Source organism: Salvelinus fontinalis, chromosome 8 (genome assembly GCF_029448725.1).
Source record: "Salvelinus fontinalis isolate EN_2023a chromosome 8, ASM2944872v1, whole genome shotgun sequence".
NCBI lineage: Eukaryota > Metazoa > Chordata > Actinopteri > Salmoniformes > Salmonidae > Salvelinus > Salvelinus fontinalis.
In genome coordinates this window covers 49939182-49964204 of record NC_074672.1, presented here as the reverse complement: position 1 = coordinate 49964204, position 25023 = coordinate 49939182, and the positions used below count along the sequence as shown (strand labels likewise).

General features: G+C 51.3%; 1 protein-coding gene across 3 annotated transcripts in view; it reads left to right on the top strand.

Moving 5' to 3' along the window:
• LOC129861376 (filamin-A-like) overlaps positions 1–24329 on the top strand; it is a 92138-nt gene extending 67809 nt beyond the window's left edge. The window contains exons 29-50 of one of the 3 annotated variants that reach the window (XM_055932762.1): positions 71–260; positions 474–497; positions 1684–1763; positions 3115–3282; positions 3503–3574; positions 4342–4441; positions 4584–4724; positions 7104–7232; positions 10384–10557; positions 10963–11124; positions 11298–11501; positions 14056–14208; positions 14303–14425; positions 17360–17409; positions 19674–19890; positions 20076–20213; positions 20601–20716; positions 21366–21498; positions 22078–22254; positions 22483–22701; positions 22816–23013; positions 23368–24329. In XM_055932762.1, the coding sequence (XP_055788737.1) occupies positions 71–260; positions 474–497; positions 1684–1763; positions 3115–3282; positions 3503–3574; positions 4342–4441; positions 4584–4724; positions 7104–7232; positions 10384–10557; positions 10963–11124; positions 11298–11501; positions 14056–14208; positions 14303–14425; positions 17360–17409; positions 19674–19890; positions 20076–20213; positions 20601–20716; positions 21366–21498; positions 22078–22254; positions 22483–22701; positions 22816–23013; positions 23368–23552 (3153 nt within the window). In that variant the 3' untranslated portion in view covers positions 23553–24329. Of the gene's footprint in view, positions 1–70; positions 261–473; positions 498–1683; positions 1764–3114; positions 3283–3502; positions 3575–4341; positions 4442–4583; positions 4725–7103; positions 7233–10383; positions 10558–10962; positions 11125–11297; positions 11502–14055; positions 14209–14302; positions 14426–15150; positions 15267–17359; positions 17410–19652; positions 19891–20075; positions 20214–20600; positions 20717–21365; positions 21499–22077; positions 22255–22482; positions 22702–22815; positions 23014–23367 lie in introns of all 3 variants that reach the window. The other 2 variants (XM_055932764.1, XM_055932763.1) reach the window with 2 other exon arrangements.
• Positions 24330–25023: the final 694 nt, after the last annotated feature.

Here is a 25023-nt window from a genome sequence, read left to right as displayed (position 1 = left end):
ACATCACCAGTATGACTGTCTCCATTGGTTACCTCATCTGACGGTCTGTTTGCATGGTGACTGTGTCCAGGACCCCGAGGGGAAGCCTAAGAAGGCCAGTATCCGTGACAACCAGGACGGGACTTACCTGGTATCGTATGTACCTGACATGACTGGTCGTTACACCATCCTGATAAAATATGGAGGAGACGAGATCCCTTATTCCCCCTACCGCATCAGGGCTCTACCTACTGGAGACGCCAGCAAGTGTACCGTCACAGGTAACACACACACACACACAGTGTTTTTGGTGCGGTATTGTGTGATGGTTTGAAATGTCCCTTCACTCCACACATCCTCCTCACCCCTGCTTCACTCCTCATCACATCTGTTTTCATCCCTCCGTTTGGAGCACCAGGTGTTTGCCTCTCACCCTGACTCTCATTGTGTTTGTCACTGTTTCGCTCCTCTGCTTCCACCCTTCTCCTTCTCAGTGTCAATCGGCGGCCACGGCCTGGGTAAGAACACTTCCATGATAGATCCTCTGGTCTGGTCTTGTTCCGTCTCTGATCCATTACTTTGGTCTGTCTGCATGCAGGATGGCGATACCCATTTTACAGTTCAAACTAGCTCCCTTTCCTGACTCACCTCTCTCTCTCTCGCTCTCTTTCTGTCGGTCTATTTCAATTCAAGGGGCTTTATTGCCATGGGAAACATATGTTAACATTGCCAAAGCAAGTGAAATAGATAATAAACAATATAAAATTAACAGTAAACATTAAACTCACAAAAGTTCCAAAAGAATAAAGACATTTCAAATGTCATACGATGTCTATATACAGTGTTGTAACGATGTGCAAATAGTTCAAGTACAAAATGGAAAATGAATAAATGTATATACAAACTATTTTTAATGATGTTTGTTCTTCACTGGTTGCCCTTTTCTTGTGGCAACAGGTCACATCTTGCTGCAGTGATGTCACACTGTGGTATTTCACCCAGTAGATATGGGAGTTTATCAAAATTGGGTTTGTTTTCGAATTCTTTGTGGATCTGTGTAATCTGAGGGAAATATGTGTCTCTAATATGGTCATACATTGGGCAGGAGGTTAGGAAGTGCAGCTCAGTTTCCACCTCATTTTGTTGGCAGTGAGCACATAGCCTGTCTTCTCTTGAGAGCCATGTCTGCCTACGGCGACCTCTCTCAATAGCAAGGCTATGCTCACTGAGTCTGTACATAGTCAAAGCTTTCCTTAAGTTAGGGTCAGTCACAGTATATTGCCACTGTGGGACAAATAGCATTCTATCTTTTTGTTTTCTCATGATTTGGTTGGGTTTACTTGTGTTTCTGCTCTGGGCTCTCTGTCTCTCTGTCTCTCTCTCTCAAGCTCTCTCTCTCTCTCTCTCTCTCTCTCTCTCTCAAGCTCTCTCTGTGTGTCTTTAGCTCGCTCTCTAACTAACGTAGTTTACCTGTAGTACTATTGGCATGGTGAATGACATTGTGGGTAATGGAGTTGATATGGAGGCTGGATGTTGTATGCTGCTGATAGTAATACCTGTATAACATGTGTCTGAAAGGACATCCTATTTCCTATCTAGTGCACTCTATAAAGAATAGGGCTTTTGTGGAGAGGATGCATGGATGACTTGTGGGAGGGAGGGGCAGACTTCCTGTGTGACCGGTTCTCTTCATCTGTCTCTCAGGAGCCGGTGTGGGGCCAACCATCCAGATCGGAGAGCAGACTGTCATTACCGTGGATGCAAAGGCTGCTGGGAAAGGAAAGGTAATGATGGAGAGGTGTTTGATTAGACTTTCTTCATCTGTATGTGGGAGGTGAGGGAGGTAGGCAAGAGGGAGGGAGGTAGGCAAGAGGGAGGGAGGTAGGCAAGAGGGAGGGAGGTAGGCAAGAGGGAGGGAGGTAGGCAAGAGGGAGGGAGGTAGGCAAGAGGGAGGGAGGTAGGCAAGAGGGAGGGAGGTAGGCAAGAGGGAGGGAGGTAGGCAAGAGGGAGGGAGGTAGGCAAGAGGGAGGGAGGTAGGCAAGAGGGAGGGAGGGAGGCAAGAGGGAGGGAGGGAGGCAAGAGGGAGGGAGGGAGGCAAGAGGGAGGGAGGGAGGCAAGAGGGAGGGAGGGAGGCAAGAGGGAGGGAGGGAGGCAAGAGGGAGGGAGGGAGGCAAGAGGGAGGGAGGGAGGCAAGAGGGAGGGAGGGAGGCAAGAGGGAGGGAGGGAGGCAAGAGGGAGGGAGGGAGGGAGGCGGGAGGGAGGGAGGTAGGCAAGAGGGAGGGAGGTAGGCAAGAGGGAGGGAGGGAGGGAGGTAGGCGGGAGGGAGGTAGGCGGGAGGGAGGTAGGCGGGAGGGAGGGAGGGAGGGAGGCGGGCGAGAGGGAGGGAGGGAGGGAGGCGGGAGGGAGGGAGGGAGGCGGGAGGGAGGGAGGGAGGCAAGAGGGAGGTAGGCAAGAGGGAGGGAGGGAGGTAGGCAAGAGGGAGGGAGGGAGGTAGGCAAGAGGGAGGGAGGGAGGTAGGCAAGAGGGAGGGAGGTAGGCAAGAGGGAGGGAGGGAGGGAGGTAGGCAAGAGGGAGGGAGGGAGGGAGGCAGGCAAGAGGGAGGGAGGGAGGCAGGCAAGAGGGAGGGAGGGAGGGAGGCAAGAGGGAGGGAGGGAGGCAGGCAAGAGGGAGGGAGGCAGGCAAGAGGGAGGGAGGGAGGGAGGGAGGCAGGCAAGAGGGAGGGAGGGAGGGAGGGAGGCAGGCAAGAGGGAGGGAGGGAGGGAGGGAGGGAGGCAGGCAAGAGGGAGGGAGGGAGGGAGGGAGGGAGGCAGGCAAGAGGGAGGGAGGGAGGGAGGCAGGCAAGAGGGAGGGAGGGAGGGAGGGAGGCAGGCAAGAGGGAGGGAGGGAGGGAGGGAGGCAGGCAAGAGGGAGGGAGGGAGGGAGGGAGGCAGGCAAGAGGGAGGGAGGGAGGCAGGCAAGAGGGAGGGAGGGAGGCAGGCAAGAGGGAGGCATCTTAGTGTGGCTGTAACTCTCTACCCCCTCTCCTCTCTCTACCCCCTCTCCTCTCTCTACCCCCTCTCCTCTCTCTACCCCCTCTCCTCCTCCCCCCCCCCCCCCCCCCTCCCTCCCCCCCCCCCCCCCCCCCCCCTCCCCTAGGTGACGTGCAGCGTGTGTACCCCAGAAGGGGTGGAGTTAGATGTAGACGTGGTGGAGAATGAGGATGGAACCTTTGATATCTTCTACACCGCCCCCCAGCCTGGTGATTACTGTATCTGCGTTCGCTTTGGAGGGGAGCTCATCCCCAACAGCCCCTTCCTGGTCACGGTATGTACAGTCACCTACAGATGTGCACACGTGGTTGAGAGAGTTTTTGCAGGTGTGTGAGTCTTGATTGGTTAATGAGATCTTGGCCCCTCCCTCCTTCTACAACAGATTCTCATTGGACAGTCCGGAGACACAGAGTTCCGTCAGTCTAGAGTCTATCTGAACGTTGTGGAACAGTTTGACAAAATAACTTATTTTTTATTCCACCCCCCCCCCCCAGGCATTGGAAGGAGCCCCCTCAGATCAGCTCCAACAGCAACAACAACCACAGTACTACAGTCAACAGCCCTGGGTACTGGTCTCTCCACTCCACTCTCTCCACACAGGGGGGAAAAGCAGCCATTTTGTGAATCATCAATGTGGCTCCACATTTGACAAAATGGCCGCCGTGTCTCTTTACGTCTTCTTGTCTGGCTGCTGCTTCTGTCATGATGTCTTTCTCTCACAGTGTCGGTGGTTTCATCTTCATCAACATAATCGTCATCGTCATCGTAATCATGTCATACTTCGTGTTTTGATGTTTGGTCCCTATCGTCTTTTCATTTCAGCTACATTCTATTCTGCTGTGTTTGGTCTCATCGCCCCCCACCAATAACTCAATCCTCCTCAACATCCTGAACCACCCTCCGCCACTTCCGCACCCAATACAGTCCCTCACTCAATAGTGTCCCTTTGTTCCTCAATCAATACTGTCCCTCACTCAATAGTGTCTCTTTGTCCCTCACTCAATACAGTCCCTCACTCAATACAGTCCCTCACTCAATACAGTCCCTCACTCAATACAGTCCCTCACTCAATACAGTCCCTCACTCAATACAGTCCCTCACTCAATACAGTCCCTCACTCAATACAGTCCCTCACTCAATACAGTCCCTCACTCAATACAGTCCCTCACTCAATACAGTCCCTCACTCAATACAGTCCCTCACTCAATACAGTCCCTCACTCAATACAGTCCCTCACTCAATACAGTCCCTCACTCAATACAGTCCCTCACTCAATAGTGTCCCTCCGTCCCTCCCCCTCCTAACCTCAGCTTCTTTTACCTCTGTCTCCTAGGCAACAGACCGGCCAATGGGAATGAATGGTTTGGATGTGGCGGGCCTCCGGCCGTTTGACCTTGTCATCCCCTTCACCATCCAAAAAGGAGAGATCACAGGTACACACACACCGTACTGTTGTCTGCCAGGCAGGAAATCATCATCCTTAACCGTTAGATGAAATTCGACTAATGGACGTATCACCTCACATACTGAAAGCCTGAGGTACCTTGCCTGTTCAACTACTGTTTCCTCCCCTAGGCGACGTGCGCATGCCGTCAGGTAAAACAGCCAAGCCGGACATCACAGACAATAAGGACGGGACGGTAACGGTTAAATACGCTCCGACTGAGGCCGGCCTGCACGAGATGGACATCAAATACGACGGGATACACATCCCTGGTACGAACGACCTCTAACTCTCAACAAGCTGACTCTGATAAACAGTCATGGAGTATCCATAGTGTTGGTGGCTTCTGGATGTGCTGACCCTCCTATGTAGAGCTGATCTCTCGCTCTCATCCCTGCATCTCTCCTCTCTCTGCTTCTCTCTCCTTCTCTCTCCTCTCTCTCATCCCTGCATCTCTCTCTCCTCTCTATCTCTCCTTCTCTCTCCTCTCTCTCATCCCTGCATCTCTCCTCTCTCTTCTCTCTCCTTCTCTCTCCTCTCTCTCTTCTCTCTCCTTCTCTCTCCTCTCTCTCATCCCTGCATCTCTTCTCTCTCCTCTCTCTCTCTCCTTCTCTTTCCTCTCTCCTCTCTCTCTCTCCTTCTCTTTCCTCTCTCCTCTCTCTCTCTCCTTCTCTTTCCTCTCTCCTTCTCTTTCCTCTCTCTTTCCTCTCTCCTCTCTCTCTCTCCTTCTCTTTCCTCTCTCCTTCTCTTTCCTCTCTCCTTCTCTTTCCTCTCTCCTTCTCTTTCCTCTCTCCTTCTCTATCCTCTCTGCTTCTCTATCCTCTCTGCTTCTCTATCCTCTCTGCTTCTCTATCCTCTCTGCTTCTCTATCCTCTCTGCTTCTCTATCCTCTCTCTTGTCCCTGCATCTCTCCTTTCTTTCCTTCTCTCTCCTCTCTCTCATCCATACATCTCTCCTCTCTCTCCTTCTCTCTCCTCTCTCCTTCTCTCTCCTCTCTCTCTCCTCTCTCCTTCTCTTTCCTCTCTCCTTCTCTTTCCTCTCTGCTTCTCTATCCTCTCTCGTGTCCCTGCATCTCTCCTCTCTCTGCTTCTCTCTCCTCTCTCTCATCCCTGCATCTCTCCTTCTCTTTCCTCTCTCCTTCTCTTTCCTCTCTCCTTCTCTTTCCTCTCTCCTTCTCTTTCCTCTCTCCTTCTCTATCCTCTCTCCTTCTCTATCCTCTCTGCTTCTCTATCCTCTCTCTTGTCCCTGCATCTCTCCTTTCTTTCCTTCTCTCTCCTCTCTCTCATCCATACATCTCTCCTCTCTCTCCTTCTCTCTCCTCTCTCCTTCTCTCTCCTTCTCTCTCCTCTCTCCTTCTCTCTCCTCTCTCCTTCTCTTTCCTCTCTCCTTCTCTTTCCTCTCTGCTTCTCTATCCTCTCTTGTGTCCCTGCATCTCTCCTCTCTCTGCTTCTCTCTCCTCTCTCTCATCCCTGCATCTCTCCTCTCTCTCCTTCTCTTTCCTCTCTGCTTCTCTATCCTCTCTCGTGTCCCTGCATCTCTCCTCTCTCTCCTTCTCTCTCCTCTCTCTCATCCATACATCTCTCCTCTCTCTGCTTCTCTCTCCTCTCTCTCATCCCTGCATCTCTCCTCTCTCTCCTTCTCTCTCCTCTTTCCTCTCTGCTTCTCTATCCTCTCTTGTCCCTGCATCTCTCCCCTCTCTCCTTCTCTTTCCTCTCTGCTTCTCTATCCTCTCTCGTGTCCCTGCATCTCTCCTCTTTCTCTATCCTCTCTCCTTCTCTATCCTCTCTGCTTCTCTATCCTCTCTCTTGTCCCTGCATCTCTCCTTTCTTTCCTTCTCTCTCCTCTCTCTCATCCATACATCTCTCTCCTCTCTCCTTCTCTCTCCTCTCTCCTTCTCTCTCCTCTCTCCTTCTCTCTCCTCTCTCTCTCCTCTCTCCTTCTCTTTCCTCTCTCCTTCTCTTTCCTCTCTGCTTCTCTATCCTCTCTTGTGTCCCTGCATCTCTCCTCTCTGCTTCTCTCTCCTCTCTCTCATCCCTGCATCTCTCCTCTCTCTCCTTCTCTTTCCTCTCTGCTTCTCTATCCTCTCTCGTGTCCCTGCATCTCTCCTCTCTCTCCTTCTCTCTCCTCTCTCTCATCCATACATCTCTCCTCTCTCTGCTTCTCTCTCCTCTCTCTCATCCCTGCATCTCTCCTCTCTCTCCTTCTCTCTCCTCTTTCCTCTCTGCTTCTCTATCCTCTCTTGTCCCTGCATCTCTCCCCTCTCTCCTTCTCTTTCCTCTCTGCTTCTCTATCCTCTCTCGTGTCCCTGCATCTCTCCTCTCTCTCCTTCTCTCTCCTCTCTCTCATCCATACATCTCTCCTCTCTCTGCTTCTCTCTCCTCTCTCTCATCCCTGCATCTCTCCTCTCTCTCCTTCTCTCTCCTCTTTCCTCTCTGCTTCTCTATCCTCTCTTGTCCCTGCATCTCTCCTCTCTCTCCTTCTCTCTCCTCTCTCTCATCCATACATCTCTCCTCCTCTCTGCTTCTCTATCCTCTCTCTTGTCCCTGCATCTCTCTCTCCTTCTCTCCCCTCTCTGCTTCTCTATCCTCTCTCTTGTCCCTGCATCTCTCTCCCCTTCTCTCATCCCTACATCTCTCCTCTCTCCGTAACAGGTAGTCCCCTCCAGTTCTATGTGGACTATGTGAACAGCGGGAACGTCAGTGCGTACGGACCGGGGCTGATCCACGGGACCGTCAACAAACCTGCTATGTTTACCGTCAACACCAAGGACGCAGGAGAGGGTAGGGCAATTAGTAGTTAAATTATAGATCATCACTATCCATCATGCATTATAGATCCATCATGCATTATAGATCCATCACGCATTATAGATCCATCACTATCCATCACGCATTATAGATCCATCACTATCCATCACGCATTATAGATCCATCACTATCCATCACGCATTATAGATCCATCACTATCCATCACGCATTATAGATCCATCACTATCCATCACGCATTATCGATCCATCACGCATTATAGATCCATCACTATCCATCACGCATTATCGATCCATCACGCATTATAGATCCATCACTATCCATCACGCATTATAGATCCATCACGCATTATAGATCCATCACTATCCATCATGCATTATAGATCCATCACTATCCATCACGCATTATAGATCCATCACGCATTATAGATCCATCACTATCCGTCACGCATTATAGATCCATCACTATCCATCACGCATTATAGATCCATCACGCATTATAGATCCATCACTATCCGTCACGCATTATAGATCCATCACTATCCATCACGCATTATAGATCCATCACGCATTATAGATCCATCACTATCCGTCACGCATTATAGATCCATCACTATCCATCACGCATTATCGATCCATCACGATCCGTCACGCATTATCGATCCATCACGCATTATCGATCCATCACGCATTATCGATCCATCACGCATTATCGATCCATCACGCATTATAGATCCATCACTATCCGTCACGCATTAAAGATCCATCACGCATTATAGATCCATCACTATCCATCACGCATTATAGATCCATCACTATCCGTCACGCATTATAGATCCATCACTATCCATCACGCATTATAGATCCATCACGCATTATAGATCCATCACGCATTATAGATCCATCACGCATTATAGATCCATCACGCATTATAGATCCATCACGCATTATAGATCCATCACGCATTATAGATCCATCACGCATTATAGATCCATCACGCATTATAGATCCATCACGCATTATAGATCCATCACGCATTATAGATCCATCACGCATTATAGATCCATCACTATCCATCACGCATTATAGATCCATCACGCATTATAGATCCATCACGCATTATAGATCCATCACTATCCATCACGCATTATAGATCCATCACGCATTATAGATCCATCACGCATTATAGATCCATCACTATCCATCACGCATTATAGATCCATCACGCATTATAGATCCATCACGATCCATCACGCATTATAGATCCATCACGATCCATCACGCATTATAGATCCATCACTATCCATCACGCATTATAGATCCATCACTATCTGTCACGCATTATAGATCCATCACTATCCATCACGCATTATAGATCCATCACGCATTATAGATCCATCACGCATTATAGAGCCATCACTATCCATCACGCATTATAGATCCATCACGCATTATAGATCCATCACGCATTATAGAGCCATCACTATCCATCACGCATTATAGATCATCACGCATTATAGATCCATCACTATCCATCACGCATTATAGATCCATCACTATCCATCACGCATTATAGATCCATCACTATCCATCACGCATTATAGATCCATCACGCATTATAGATCCATCACTATCCATCACGCATTATAGATCCATCACTATCCATCACGCATTATAGATCCATCACGCATTATAGATCCATCACTATCCATCACGCATTATAGATCCATCACGCATTATAGATCCATCACGCATTATAGATCCATCACACATTATAGATCCATCACTATCCATCACGCATTATAGATCCATCACGCATTATAGATCCATCACGCATTATAGATCCATCACTATCCATCACGCATTATAGATCCATCACGCATTATAGATCCATCACTATCCATCACGCATTATAGATCCATCACGCATTATAGATCCATCACTATCCATCACGCATTATAGATCCATCACTATCCATCACGCATTATAGATCCATCACTATCCGTCACGCATTATAGATCCATCACTATCCGTCACGCATTATAGATCCATCACTATCCGTCACGCATTATAGATCCATCACTATCCGTCACGCATTATAGATCCATCACTATCCGTCACGCATTATAGATCCATCACTATCCGTCACGCATTATAGATCCATCACTATCCGTCACGCATTATAGATCCATCACGATCCGTCACGCATTATAGATCCATCACGATCCGTCACGCATTATAGATCCATCACTATCCATCACGCATTATAGATCCATCACGCATTATAGATCCATCACTATCCGTCACGCATTATAGATCCATCACTATCCGTCACGCATTATAGATCCATCACTATCCGTCACGCATTATAGATCCATCACTATCCGTCACGCATTATAGATCCATCACTATCCGTCACGCATTATAGATCCATCACTATCCGTCACGCATTATAGATCCATCACTATCCGTCACGCATTATAGATCCATCACTATCCGTCACGCATTATAGATCCATCACTATCCGTCACGCATTATAGATCCATCACTATCCGTCACGCATTATAGATCCATCACGCATTATAGATCCATCACTATCCATCACGCATTATCGATCCATCATAGTGATCTACACTGAACAACAATATAAACACAACATGTAAATTGTTGGTCATCATGTTTCATGAGCTGAAATAAAAGATCCCAGAAATGTTCCATACGCACAAAAACCTAGTTTACATCCCTGTTAATGAACATTCCTCATTTGCCAAGATAATCCATCCACCTGACGGGTGTAGCATATCAAGAAGCTGATTAAACAGCATGATCATTACACAGGTGCACCTTGTGCTGGGGACAATAAAATGCCACTCTAAAATGTGCAGTATTGTCACAAAACACAATGCCACAGATGCACCAGTTTGAGTTTGTCAAGAACTGCAATGCTGCTGAGTTTTTCAAGCTCAACAGTTTCCTGTGTGTATCAAGAATGGTCCACCAGCCAACTTGATACAACTGTGGGAAGTATTGGGAGTCAACATGGGCCAGAACACCTGGGGAACACTTTCTCAACACCGTGTAGAGTCCCTGATGAATTGAGGCTGTTCTGAGGGCAAACTGGGTCCATAGAAAATACACCTTAATAACTTCTCTCACTCCTGTGTAGGTGGTCTGTCGCTGGCCATCGAAGGTCCTTCTAAAGCCGACATCAGCTGTGTGGATAACCAGGATGGAACGTGTTCTGTGTCCTACCTGCCTGTTCTACCTGGAGACTACAGTATCCTGGTCAAATACAATGACAAACACATCCCCGGCAGCCCCTTCTCAGCCCGCATCACAGGTAATCCCCGGCAGCCCCTTCTCAGCCCGCATCACAGGTAATCCCCGGCAGCCCCTTCTCAGCCCGCATCACAGGTAATCCCCGGCAGCCCCTTCTCAGCCCGCATCACAGGTAATCCCCGGCAGCCCCTTCTCAGCCCGCATCACAGGTAATCCCCGGCAGCCCCTTCTCAGCCCGCATCACAGGTAATCCCCGGCAGCCCCTTCTCAGCCTGCATCACAGGTAATCCCCGGCAGCCCCTTCTCAGCCCGCATCACAGGTAATCCCCGGCAGCCCCTTCTCAGCCCGCATCACAGGTAATCCCCGGCAGCCCCTTCTCAGCCCGCATCACAGGTAACACTATTTTACATGTTAATGTGGAAAAAGGGTGACTTTAGTGAAAAACAATGGACCTCTGTCTCCTAGGTGATGACTCTATGAGGATGTCCCATCTGAAGGTGGGCTCTGCTGCTGACATCCCATTGGACATCGGAGAGCTGGACCTGAGTCAGCTGACAGCCTCTCTGACCACTCCCTCCGGCCGAGAGGAACCCTGCCACCTCAAGATGCTCCGCAACGGACACGTCGGTCGGTGTTGAGCAGAAACAGACTATCGACTATCATTTTTCATTTGACACATTTCAAAATGCCTGGAGTTGCCTCAGCCATGAGAGTAGAACTATACCGACGTTACAAATCATTGTAGTCTACAGACAGATTGTGATTCTCAGAAGCTCCTCTAACCTGTCATTGTCCGTCAGGCATCTCGTTTGTTCCCAAGGAGATCGGGGAGCACCTGGTGAACATCAAGAAGAACGGACGCCATATTCCCAGCAGCCCCATCGCCGTGATGATCAGCCAATCGGAGATTGGCGACGCCAGCCGTGTGCGAGTGACTGGCCAGGGTCTCAGTGAGGCCAAAACCTTTGAACCTGCTGAGTTCATCATCGACACACGCGAAGCAGGTCAGTGAGTGTCTGTAGGATCAGGCGAAGCAGGTCGGTGAGGGTCTGTGTAGGATCAGGCGAAGCAGGTCGGTGAGGGTCTGTGTAGGATCAGGCGAAGCAGGTCGGTGAGGGTCTGTGAAGGATCAGGCGAAGCAGGTCGGTGAGGGTCTGTGTAGGATCAGGCGAAGCAGGTCGGTGAGGGTCTGTGTAGGATCAGGCGAAGCAGGTCTGTGTAGGATCAGGCGAAGCAGGTCGGTGAGGGTCTGTGTAGGATCAGGTGATTTTGGTATTTTATTCATCTCTTTTTATTGCCTTTTATTTTTATAATTTAACTTTAAAAGTCAACTTAGCTTTTTTACAACCAAATCTTCTTGATGTAAATGGCATGACATAGAGGCGTCCAGGCACTTTTTTAAAATTTGTTATTTTTTGGCGATTTCACTATGAGAAACTTACACCAGTGATTCACTTCCTTATCCTTGTTGTGCATTATGGGAGCTCTGAAAACATGAACAAAGGCTACAAAAATACTTGTTCTTTTAGAAACACAAGCTCTGTCTGGAGACGCCGGGGCTTTGGGCTCTCTGTCTGTCTGGCGACGCCGGGGCTTTGGGCTCTCTGTCTGTCTGGCGACGCCGGGCTTTGGGCTCTCTGTCTGTCTGGAGACGCCGGGCTTTGGGCTCTCTGTCTGTCTGGAGACGCCGGGGCTTTGGGCTCTCTGTCTGTCTGGAGACGCCGGGGCTTTGGGCTCTCTGTCTGTCTGGAGACGCCGGGGCTTTGGGCTCTCTGTCTGTCTGGAGACGCCGGGGCTTTGGGCTCTCTGTCTGTCTGGAGACGCCGGGGCTTTGGGCTCTCTGTCTGTCTGGAGACGCCGGGGCTTTGGGCTCTCTGTCTGTCTGGAGACGCCGGGGCTTTGGGCTCTCTGTCTGTCTGGAGACGCCGGGGCTTTGGGCTCTCTGTCTGTCTGGAGACGCCGGGGCTTTGGGCTCTCTGTCTGTCTGGAGACGCCGGGGCTTTGGGCTCTCTGTCTGGAGACGCCGGGGCTTTGGGCTCTCTGTCTGGAGACGCCGGGGCTTTGGGCTCTCTGTCTGGAGACGCCGGGGCTTTGGGCTCTCTGTCTGGAGACGCCGGGGCTTTGGGCTCTCTGTCTGGAGACGCCGGGGCTTTGGGCTCTCTGTCTGGAGACGCCGGGGCTTTGGGCTCTCTGTCTGGAGACGCCGGGGCTTTGGGCTCTCTGTCTGGAGACGCCGGGGCTTTGGGCTCTCTGTCTGGAGACGCCGGGGCTTTGGGCTCTCTGTCTGGAGACGCCGGGGCTTTGGGCTCTCTGTCTGGAGACGCCGGGGCTTTGGGCTCTCTGTCTGGAGACGCCGGGGCTTTGGGCTCTCTGTCTGGAGACGCCGGGGCTTTGGGCTCTCTGTCTGGAGACGCCGGGGCTTTGGGCTCTCTGTCTGGAGACGCCGGGGCTTTGGGCTCTCTGTCTGGAGACGCCGGGGCTTTGGGCTCTCTGTCTGGAGACGCCGGGGCTTTGGGCTCTCTGTCTGGAGACGCCGGGGCTTTGGGCTCTCTGTCTGGAGACGCCGGGGCTTTGGGCTCTCTGTCTGGAGACGCCGGGGCTTTGGGCTCTCTGTCTGGAGACGCCGGGGCTTTGGGCTCTCTGTCTGTCTGGAGACGCCGGGGCTTTGGGCTCTCTGTCTGTCTGGAGACGCCGGGGCTTTGGGCTCTCTGTCTGTCTGGAGACGCCGGGGCTTTGGGCTCTCTGTCTGTCTGGAGACGCCGGGGCTTTGGGCTCTCTGTCTGTCTGGAGACGCCGGGGCTTTGGGCTCTCTGTCTGTCTGGAGACGCCGGGGCTTTGGGCTCTCTGTCTGTCTGGAGACGCCGGGGCTTTGGGCTCTCTGTCTGTCTGGAGACGCCGGGGCTTTGGGCTCTCTGTCTGTCTGGAGACGCCGGGGCTTTGGGCTCTCTGTCTGTCTGGAGACGCCGGGGCTTTGGGCTCTCTGTCTGTCTGGAGACGCCGGGGCTTTGGGCTCTCTGTCTGTCTGGAGACGCCGGGGCTTTGGGCTCTCTGTCTGGTGAAATCGCAAACTGTGTCTGAATCATTCTATAAAATGCCTTTTACATCAAAAATAAAGATGTGGATGTAAAAAGTACTGTAAGTATGTTGTGATTTTTGGAAAGCATTTTAAATGAAGTTTGTGATTTGCTGCAGGCTATGGGGGTCTGAGTCTGTCCATCGAGGGCCCCAGTAAGGTGGACATTAACACTGTGTGTCTGTGTGTAGGCTATGGGGGTCTGAGTCTGTCCATCGAGGGCCCCAGTAAGGTGGACATTAACACTGTGTGTCTGTGTGTAGGCTATGGGGGTCTGAGTCTGTCCATCGAGGGCCCCAGTAAGGTGGACATTAACACTGTGTGTCTGTGTGTAGGCTATGGGGGTCTGAGTCTGTCCATCGAGGGCCCCAGTAAGGTGGACATTAACACTGTGTGTCTGTGTCTGTGTGTAGGCTATGGGGGTCTGAGTCTGTCCATCGAGGGCCCCAGTAAGGTGGACATTAACACTGTGTGTCTGTGTGTAGGCTATGGGGGTCTTAGTCTGTCCATCGAGGGCCCCAGTAAGGTGGACATTAACACTGAGGACCAGGAGGACGGGACCTGTAAGGTCAGCTACTGCCCTACTGAACCAGGAAACTACATCATCAACATCAAGTTCGCCGACCAGCACGTACCAGGTACTTCACTTGTTTCTTGACATCCTCGATTTAAAATATATATTTTTTTAAATGATAATATAAGAAATATTGTTTGAATAATGTGTGTGTGTAGGGAGTGCGTTCACGGTGAAGGTGACGGGAGAAGGGAGGATGAAGGAGAGTATCACCAGGAAGAAGAGAGCAGCATCTGTTGCTAACGTGGGCAGCCAGTGTGACCTCAGCCTCAAGATCCCAGGTACCCTCTCTACCATCCAGGAGATACTGATCAGATCAGTAGACATGGTGGCCCAGGTGACCAGTCCGTCTGGTCAGGTCCAGGAAGCTGTTAACCCTGTGTGTGTGTGTTAACAGAGATCAGCATAGCAGACATGGTGGCCCAGGTGACCAGTCCGTCTGGTCAGGTCCAGGAAGCTGTTAACCCTGTGTGTGTGTTAACAGAGATCAGCATAGCGGACATGGTGGGTCAGGTGACCAGTCCGTCTGGTCAGGTCCAGGAAGCTGTTAACCCTGTGTGTGTGTTAACAGAGATCAGCATAGCGGACATGGTGGGTCAGGTGACCAGTCCGTCTGGTCAGGTCCAGGAAGCTGTTAACCCTGTGTGTGTGTTAACAGAGATCAGCATAGCGGACATGGTGGGTCAGGTGACCAGTCCGTCTGGTCAGGTCCAGGAAGCTGTTAACCCTGTGTGTGTGTTAACAGAGATCAGCATAGCAGACATGGTGGGTCAGGTGACCAGTCCGTCTGGTCAGGTCCAGGAAGCTGTTAACCCTGTGTGTGTGTTAACAGAGATCAGCATAGCGGACATGGTGGGTCAGGTGACCAGTCCGTCTGGTCAGGTCCAGGAAGCTGTTAACCCTGTGTGTGTGTTAACAGAGATCAGCATAGCAGACATGGTGGGTCAGGTGACCAGTCCGTCTGGTCAGGTCCAGGAAGCTGTTAACCCTGTGTGTGTGTTAACAGAGATCAGCATAGCAGACATGGTGGCCCAGGTGACCAGTCCGTCTGGTCAGGTCCAGGAAGCTGTTAACCCTGTGTGTGTGTTAACAGAGATCAGCATAGCAGACATGGTGGCCCAGGTGACCAGTCCGTCTGGTCAGGTCCAGGAAGCTGTTAACCCTGTGTGTGTGTTAACAGAGATCAGCATAGCAGACATGGTGGGTCAGGTGACCAGTCCGTCTGGTCAGGTCCAGGAAGCTGTTAACCCTGTGTGTGTGTATTAACAGAGATCAGCATAGCAGACATGGTGGGTCAGATGACCAGTCCGTCTGGTCAGGTCCAGGAAGCTGTTAACCCTGTGTGTGTGTTAACAGAGATCAGCATAGCAGACATGGTGGGTCAGGTGACCAGTCCGTCTGGTCAGGTCCAGGAAGCTGTTAACCCTGTGTGTGTGTGTTAACAGAGATCAGCATAGCAGACATGGTGGGTCAGGTGACCAGTCCGTCTGGTCAGGTCCAGGAAGCTGTTAACCCTGTGTGTGTTAACAGAGATCAGCATAGCAGACATGGTGGCCCAGGTGACCAGTCCGTCTGGTCAGGTCCAGGAAGCTGTTAACCCTGTGTGTGTGTTAACAGAGATCAGCATAGCAGACATGGTGGCCCAGGTGACCAGTCCGTCTGGTCAGGTCCAGGAAGCTGTTAACCCTGTGTGTGTGTTAACAGAGATCAGCATAGCAGACATGGTGGTCCAGGTGACCAGTCCGTCTGGTCAGGTCCAGGAGACTGTTAACCCTGTGTGTGTGTGTTAACAGAGATCAGCATAGCAGACATGGTGGGTCAGGTGACCAGTCCGTCTGGTCAGGTCCAGGAAGCTGTTAACCCTGTGTGTGTGTTAACAGAGATCAGCATAGCAGACATGGTGGCCCAGGTGACCAGTCCGTCTGGTCAGGTCCAGGAAGCTGTTAACCCTGTGTGTGTGTTAACAGAGATCAGCATAGCAGACATGGTGGGTCAGGTGACCAGTCCGTCTGGTCAGGTCCAGGAAGCTGTTAACCCTGTGTGTGTGTGTTAACAGAGATCAGCATAGCAGACATGGTGGGTCAGGTGACCAGTCCGTCTGGTCAGGTCCAGGAAGCTGTTAACCCTGTGTGTGTGTGTGTGTGTGTTAACAGAGATCAGCATAGCAGACATGGTGGGTCAGATGACCAGTCCGTCTGGTCAGGTCCAGGCAGCTGTTAACCCTGTGTGTGTGTATTAACAGAGATCAGCATAGCAGACATGGTGGGTCAGGTGACCAGTCCGTCTGGTCAGGTCCAGGAAGCTGTTAACCCTGTGTGTGTGTGTGTTAACAGAGATCAGCATAGCGGACATGGTGGGTCAGGTGACCAGTCCGTCTGGTCAGGTCCAGGAAGCTGTTAACCCTGTGTGTGTGTATTAACAGAGATCAGCATAGCAGACATGGTGGGTCAGGTGACCAGTCCGTCTGGTCAGGTCCAGGAAGCTGTTAACCCTGTGTGTGTTAACAGAGATCAGCATAGCAGACATGGTGGCCCAGGTGACCAGTCCGTCTGGTCAGGTCCAGGAGACTGTTAACCCTGTGTGTGTGTGTTAACAGAGATCAGCATAGCAGACATGGTGGCCCAGGTGACCAGTCCGTCTGGTCAGGTCCAGGAAGCTGTTAACCCTGTGTGTGTGTTAACAGAGATCAGCATAGCAGACATGGTGGCCCAGGTGACCAGTCCGTCTGGTCAGGTCCAGGAAGCTGTTAACCCTGTGTGTGTGTTAACAGAGATCAGCATAGCAGACATGGTGGCCCAGGTGACCAGTCCGTCTGGTCAGGTCCAGGAAGCTGTTAACCCTGTGTGTGTGTTAACAGAGATCAGCATAGCAGACATGGTGGCCCAGGTGACCAGTCCGTCTGGTCAGGTCCAGGAAGCTGTTAACCCTGTGTGTGTGTGTTAACAGAGATCAGCATAGCAGACATGGTGGCCCAGGTGACCAGTCCGTCTGGTCAGGTCCAGGAAGCTGTTAACCCTGTGTGTGTGTTAACAGAGATCAGCATAGCAGACATGGTGGCCCAGGTGACCAGTCCGTCTGGTCAGGTCCAGGAAGCTGTTAACCCTGTGTGTGTGTGTGTTAACAGAGATCAGCATAGCAGACATGGTGGGTCAGGTGACCAGTCCGTCTGGTCAGGTCCAGGAAGCTGTTAACCCTGTGTGTGTGTGTGTTAACAGAGATCAGCATAGCAGACATGGTGGGTCAGGTGACCAGTCCGTCTGGTCAGGTCCAGGAAGCTGTTAACCCTGTGTGTGTGTTAACAGAGATCAGCATAGCAGACATGGTGGCCCAGGTGACCAGTCCGTCTGGTCAGGTCCAGGAAGCTGTTAACCCTGTGTGTGTGTTAACAGAGATCAGCATAGCAGACATGGTGGGTCAGGTGACCAGTCCGTCTGGTCAGGTCCAGGAAGCTGTTAACCCTGTGTGTGTGTTAACAGAGATCAGCATAGCAGACATGGTGGCCCAGGTGACCAGTCCGTCTGGTCAGGTCCAGGAAGCTGTTAACCCTGTGTGTGTGTTAACAGAGATCAGCATAGCAGACATGGTGGCCCAGGTGACCAGTCCGTCTGGTCAGGTCCAGGAAGCTGTTAACCCTGTGTGTGTGTGTATTAACAGAGATCAGCATAGCAGACATGGTGGGTCAGGTGACCAGTCCGTCTGGTCAGGTCCAGGAAGCTGTTAACCCTGTGTGTGTTAACAGAGATCAGCATAGCAGACATGGTGGCCCAGGTGACCAGTCCGTCTGGTCAGGTCCAGGAAGCTGTTAACCCTGTGTGTGTGTTAACAGAGATCAGCATAGCAGACATGGTGGCCCAGGTGACCAGTCCGTCTGGTCAGGTCCAGGAAGCTGTTAACCCTGTGTGTGTGTTAACAGAGATCAGCATAGCAGACATGGTGGGTCAGGTGACCAGTCCGTCTGGTCAGGTCCAGGAAGCTGTTAACCCTGTGTGTGTGTTAACAGAGATCAGCATAGCAGACATGGTGGCCCAGGTGACCAGTCCGTCTGGTCAGGTCCAGGAAGCTGTTAACCCTGTGTGTGTGTTAACAGAGATCAGCATAGCAGACATGGTGGGTCAGGTGACCAGTCCGTCTGGTCAGGTCCAGGAAGCTGTTAACCCTGTGTGTGTGTTAACAGAGATCAGCATAGCAGACATGGTGGGTCAGGTGACCAGTCCGTCTGGTCAGGTCCAGGAAGCTGTTAACCCTGTGTGTGTTAACAGAGATCAGCATAGCAGACATGGTGGCCCAGGTGACCAGTCCGTCTGGTCAGGTCCAGGAAGCTGTTAACCCTGTGTGTGTGTTAACAGAGATCAGCATAGCAGACATGGTGGCCCAGGTGACCAGTCCGTCTGGTCAGGTCCAGGAAGCTGTTAACCCTGTGTGTGTGTGTTAACAGAGATCAGCATAGCAGACATGGTGGCCCAGGTGACCAGTCCGTCTGGTCAGGTCCAGGAAGCTGTTAACCCTGTGTGTGTGTGTTAACAGAGATCAGCATAGCAGACATGGTGGCCCAGGTGACCAGTCCGTCTGGTCAGGTCCAGGAAGCTGTTAACCCTGTGTGTGTGTGTTAACAGAGATCAGCATAGCAGACATGGTGGGTCAGGTGACCAGTCCGTCTGGTCAGGTCCAGGAAGCTGTTAACCCTGTGTGTGTTAACAGAGATCAGCATAGCGGACATGGTGGGTCAGGTGACCAGTCCGTCTGGTCAGGTCCAGGAAGCTGTTAACCCTGTGTGTGTATTAACAGAGATCAGCATAGCGGACATGGTGGGTCAGGTGACCAGTCCGTCTGGTCAGGTCCAGGAAGCTGTTAACCCTGTGTGTGTTAACAGAGATCAGCATAGCAGACATGGTGGGTCAGGTGACCAGTCCGTCTGGTCAGGTCCAGGAAGCTGTTAACCCTGTGTGTGTTAACAGAGATCAGCATAGCGGACATGGTGGGTCAGGTGACCAGTCCGTCTGGTCAGGTCCAGGCAGCTGTTAACCCTGTGTGTGTGTATTAACAGAGATCAGCATAGCGGACATGGTGGGTCAGGTGACCAGTCCGTCTGGTCAGGTCCAGGAAGCTGTTAACCCTGTGTGTGTATTAACAGAGATCAGCATAGCGGACATGGTGGGTCAGGTGACCAGTCCGTCTGGTCAGGTCCAGGAAGCTGTTAACCCTGTGTGTGTTAACAGAGATCAGCATAGCAGACATGGTGGGTCAGGTGACCAGTCCGTCTGGTCAGGTCCAGGAAGCTGTTAACCCTGTGTGTGTTAACAGAGATCAGCATAGCGGACATGGTGGGTCAGGTGACCAGTCCGTCTGGTCAGGTCCAGGCAGCTGTTAACCCTGTGTGTGTGTATTAACAGAGATCAGCATAGCGGACATGGTGGGTCAGGTGACCAGTCCGTCTGGTCAGGTCCAGGAAGCTGTTAACCCTGTGTGTGTGTATTAACAGAGATCAGCATAGCGGACATGGTGGGTCAGGTGACCAGTCCGTCTGGTCAGGTCCAGGAAGCTGACATCATGGAGGGAGAGAACAACACCTACTGCATCCGCTTTGTTCCCACGGAGACCGGCGTGCACACAGTGTGTGTGAAGTACGCGGGCGTGCACGTGCCCGGCAGCCCCTTCCAGTTCACTGTGGGGCCCCTGGGAGAAGGAGGGGCCCACAAGGTCCGCGCTGGGGGGCCCGGGCTGGAGAGGGCAGAGGCTGGAGTACCAGGTACGTGTGTGTGTTGGGGTTACTATACTGTGAGGATCACACATTGACATTGTGTGTGTGCTGATCCGTGTGTGTGTGTGTGCTGATCCGTGTGTGTGTGTGTGCTGATCCGTGTGTGTGTGTGTGCTGATCCATGTGTGTGTGTGTGCTGATCCGTGTGTGTGTGCTGATCCGTGTGTGTGTAGCTGAGTTCAGTATCTGGACACGGGAGGCGGGTGCAGGGGGTCTCAGCATCGCGGTGGAGGGGCCCAGTAAAGCAGAGATCACCTTCGAGGACCGCAAGGACGGGTCCAGTGGAGTATCCTACATGGTCCAGGAGTCAGGTGTGTTGATAATGGTAACGACTATCTGACCACCTGGTCCAGGAGTCAGGTGTGTTGATAATGGTAACGACTATCTGACCACCTGGTCCAGGAGTCAGGTGTGTTGAGAATGGTAATGACTATCTAACCACCTGGTGATACTCGTCCTCATTATAATCAACATTAGCGTTCTTATTAAGAAGAGGTGTGTGTGTAACGAAGTTCACTTCCCAGCTTGACATGTCTCCGCTCGCGCTATTGAATTGGTACGTTTTCTACAGCGTAATTTACTAAGATGTTGTCAAGCAGACGGTCAGCTGTGTTTGAGGCCGAGGATCCGCCATCGAGTACCGGCGCTTGTGGAAGGAAGATACACAGTTAGTGATGCCTGTTACACCTGTGTTGCAGGAGACTATGAGGTGTCTATCCGTTTCAACGAGGAGCACATCCCTGACAGTCCCTTCGTGGTTCCCGTGGCGTCGCCCTCTGATGACGCCAGACGACTCACTGTTGCCAGTCTTCAGGTGAGGCTCGGAGACACACACACCCACACACCCAGGACTACACTACCCACAACGCAGCAGCAGCAGCCTGTGGGGGGATATTGTGTAGCTAGTGTTTTACGGGATGGTGTGTGTGTGTGTGTGTGTGTGTAGGCACAGCAATTTCTGAACATCTTCCTAGGTCAGTCATTAGTCAGTCAATCACAGGGTCAGAGGTCGTGCTGCTGCTGCTGCTGCTGCTGTTGTTGGGAAGTGCAAGGGTTTGTGGGAAACTAAAGGGCCGTGTGTTTCTCGTGCCTCGTTCTAAAGGCTCACAACAGTCCCCTTCCTCCTACTCCCTTCCCATCATCCACCAGGCACTAAAGGGTTAAAGAGGTTACAGTGGGCCACTTTCTGTCATCCTCTTGTCTGTCCTGTTCTTCACCTCTCTGACTCTTCTTCACCTCTCTGACTCTTCTTCACCTCTCTGACTCTTCTTCACCTCTCTGACTCTTCTTCACCTCTCTGACTCTTCTTCACCTCTCTGACTCTTCTTCACCTCTCTGACTCTCCTCTTTACCCCTGTTAGCTGCCTCCAGGTACGTTTCAGTGTGTTATTATGTTGAGCGTGTGATAGTATTGACAGATTGATGTGCGTCGTCGTTGACTTGTGAGTTATATATCTGAGCAGGAGTCCGGGTTGAAGGTCAATCACCCAGCATCCTTTGCTGTGAGCCTGAACGGAGCGAAGGGACAGATCGACGCTAAAGTCCACAGCCCCTCCGGAGCCCTGGAGGGCTGCTGTGTTACTGAGCTAGACCAGGGTAACTACTACTATATACTACAATATACTACACAATACTACTACTACTACTACTACCACTGCTGTGTTACTGAGCTAGACCAGGGTAACTACTACTACTCAATACTACAATATACCACACTATACCTTACTATAATACACTGTGTTACTGAGCTAGACCAAGGTAACTATTTACTACTCAATACTAACACACTACTACTACACAATACTGCACGGTACTCCTACACTGATATTACTATTCAATAGGGAAAGGGGGATACCTAGTCAGGCCACAGAAATGTGTCTTCCTCATTTAACCCCTCTGAATCAGAGCGGTGCGGGGGACTGCCTTGCTCAGGGGCAGAACAACAGATTTTTACTACACAATACTAATACGCTACACACTAATACTACACAATTTACATGGCTATTACACAATACTATTATACACAGCGACACAACAATAATACTACTACTACACAATACTACTACTACTACTACTACACAATACTACTACTACTACTACTACATTACTCTACTACTACACCAATACACAGTACTACTACGTTACACTACTAAGCAGTAAAATCTCTCTCTCTAGATAAGTACGCTGTCCGATTCATTCCCAGAGAGAACGGTCTGTATCTGATCGATGTGAAGTTCAACGGCAGTCACATCCCCGGCAGCCCCTTCAAGATCAGGGTCGGGGAGACAGGACAGGCTGGAGACCCAGGCATGGTGACCGCCTACGGAGCTGGATTAGAGGGAGGAACCACTGGTACGATTGACGACGAGGAGGAGGGCGTTACAACCCTGGGTTTCAAATCATTTATCTGTGCCTGTTTGAGCTTATCTGGCTCAATAAGCCAATATAATAAGTCTCAAAATGACATGCCCTGCCTGTCTGACACTCCAGGCATACTAAAGCAAAGCTCAAATGATTTGACACCTGGGTCTAATGTGTTGATGTGTTCTCATCTGTAGTTATGTATAACTCCCTCTGCAGGTACAGCCTGTGAGTTCGTGGTTAACACCAGTAAGGCGGGCCCCGGGGCACTGGCGGTGACCATCGACGGCCCCTCCAAGGTGAAGATGGACTGTGTTGAGTGTCCGGAGGGTTACAAGGTGACCTACGCCCCCATGGCTCCAGGAAACTACTTGATCTCCATCAGATACGGAGGACCTTACCACATCGTAGGATCCCCTTTCAAGGCTAAGATCACTGGTGAGGGACCTGGACACATACGCCAGGCTGTACACGTGTATGAACACTGGAGATGTCAGGGGAAAAGAACATCAAGCCTCACTCTAACCTCTGACCTCTGTCCCTCTCCTCCAGGCTCCAAGCTGGTCAGTAGCCATAGTAACCACGAGACGTCCAGTGTCATGGTCGACCCCGTGACTCGCCAGGTTAGCTCTTCCCACCAGGGAGCTCCCAGCCAATCGGACGCCAGCTGCGTGACAGCCAAGGGTCTCGGCCTATCAAAGGGCTTTATCGGCCAGAAGAACAACTTCAGCGTCGACTGCAGCAAAGCAGGTGTGTGTTTGGTCTCGGGGGGGGGGGGGGTTAGTCTCGGGGGTGTGTGTGTGTGTTTGGTCTCGGGGGGGGGGGGGGTTAGGTAGTCTCGGGGGGGTGTGTGTTTGGTCTCGGGGGGGGGGGGGGGGGGGGTGTTTGGTCTCGGGGGGGGGGGGGGGTGTTTGGTCTCGGGGGGGGGGGGGGGGGTGTTTGGTCTCGGGGGTGTGTGTGTTTAGTCTCGGGGGGGGGGGGGGGGGGTTTAGTCTCGGGGGGGTGTGTGTGTGTTTGGTCTGGGGGGGGGGGGGGGTGTTGTCTGTGGTGTCTGACTCTCTCTCAGGTTATAGTGTGTGTTTATTAACACTGTCCTCCCTCCAGGTCGTAACATGCTGTTGGTGGGTGTGGACGGGCCCAGGGTTCCCTGTGAGGAGGTTCTGGTGAAGCATCTTGGGAACCGTGTCTATAACATCAGCTACCAGCTCAAGGAGAAGGGAGAGTACATCCTGGTAGTGAAGTGGGGAGAACAACACATCCCTGGCAGCCCCTACCACATCACTGTCTAGACCAATCAGATTCTACCACATCACTGTCTAGACCAATCAGATTCTACCACATCACTGTCTAGACCAATCAGATTCTACCACATCACTGTCTAGACCAATCAGATTCTACCACATCACTGTCTAGACCAATCAGATTCTACCACATCACTGTCTAGAGGCCAATGACAAATCAGAACCCTCCAAACTAGCCCTTTGTCTTCATCGCAATCAGAGATTACAACTTTCTAAACTCATTCACCATAACCCAAACAATAATGCATAAACACTGAATATTCCTCTCCTGCTCATCACTATCATCCCTTATCCCTCCCCATCATAATCACCTCCCCTCCCCTCCCCTCACCTATCATAATCATCCCGTCTCCCACCTCCCCTCACCTATCATAATCCTCCCCTCCGCTCCCCTCACCTATCATAATCATCCCGTCTCCCACCTCCCCTCACCTATCATAATCCTCCCCTCCCCTCCCCTCACCTATCATAATCATCCCGTCTCCCACCTCCCCTCACCTATCATAATCCTCCCCTCCCCTCCCCTCCCCTCACCTATCATAATCATCCCGTCTCCCACCTCCCCTCACCTATCATAATCCTCCCCTCCCCTCCCCTCACCTATCATAATCATCCCGTCTCCCACCTCCCCTCACCTATCATAATCCTCCCCTCCCCTCCCCTCACCTATCATAATCATCCCGTCTCCCACCTCCCCTCACCTATCATAATCCTCCCCTCTCCTCCTCCTCTCCTCTCCTCTCCTCTCCTCTCCTCTCCTCTCCTCTCCTCTCCTCTCCTCTCCTCTCCTCTCCTCTCCTCTCCTCTCCTCTCCTCTCCTCTCCTCTCCTCTCCTCTCCTCTCCTCTCCTCTCCTCTCCTCTCCTCTCCTATCATAATCAATAGTAGTCATAGAGAGGGGAAACATGCACCTTTTTATTACTGTAAAATAGCTTAGCAACATGTACCTTCCTTCCCCCACGCAGTGTTTAGCTGTGGGCTAGTGTTAGCCTAGCCTAGCGGTATAGGGGTTAGCCTAGCGGAGCATAGTATATTGGTAATGAGAATAGCCTACTGCTAGTCCAGTGTGTTCATAATGCTAGTTCTAAAATGTTTAAGGGAAAGAATGCTACCTAGTCAGTTAAGCTGATGCTATTGTGGCCTGGTGTTAGCTCGTCTCAACCATAACCATAATGAAAGTGCCTGATAGGTTAATAACTGTTAGTATAGGGGTTATGACGAGTACGTTGGTAATGATAGAGTAGCCGACCCCAATAACTTTACACACACGGCTACAGCACTGGTTTTAAAAGGTGCAGCTAACACCACTGCAGCGACTGACCCAGTTAGAAATGCATCTTACAGCATATTGACTAGCATCAAAGTATTAATAACTAGTGTCACTAGTAGTATGAATAACTGTAGTGTGGAAGTGATGTCTAGTATTGAATAGAAACTGTCACGGTAGTAACTAATATTAC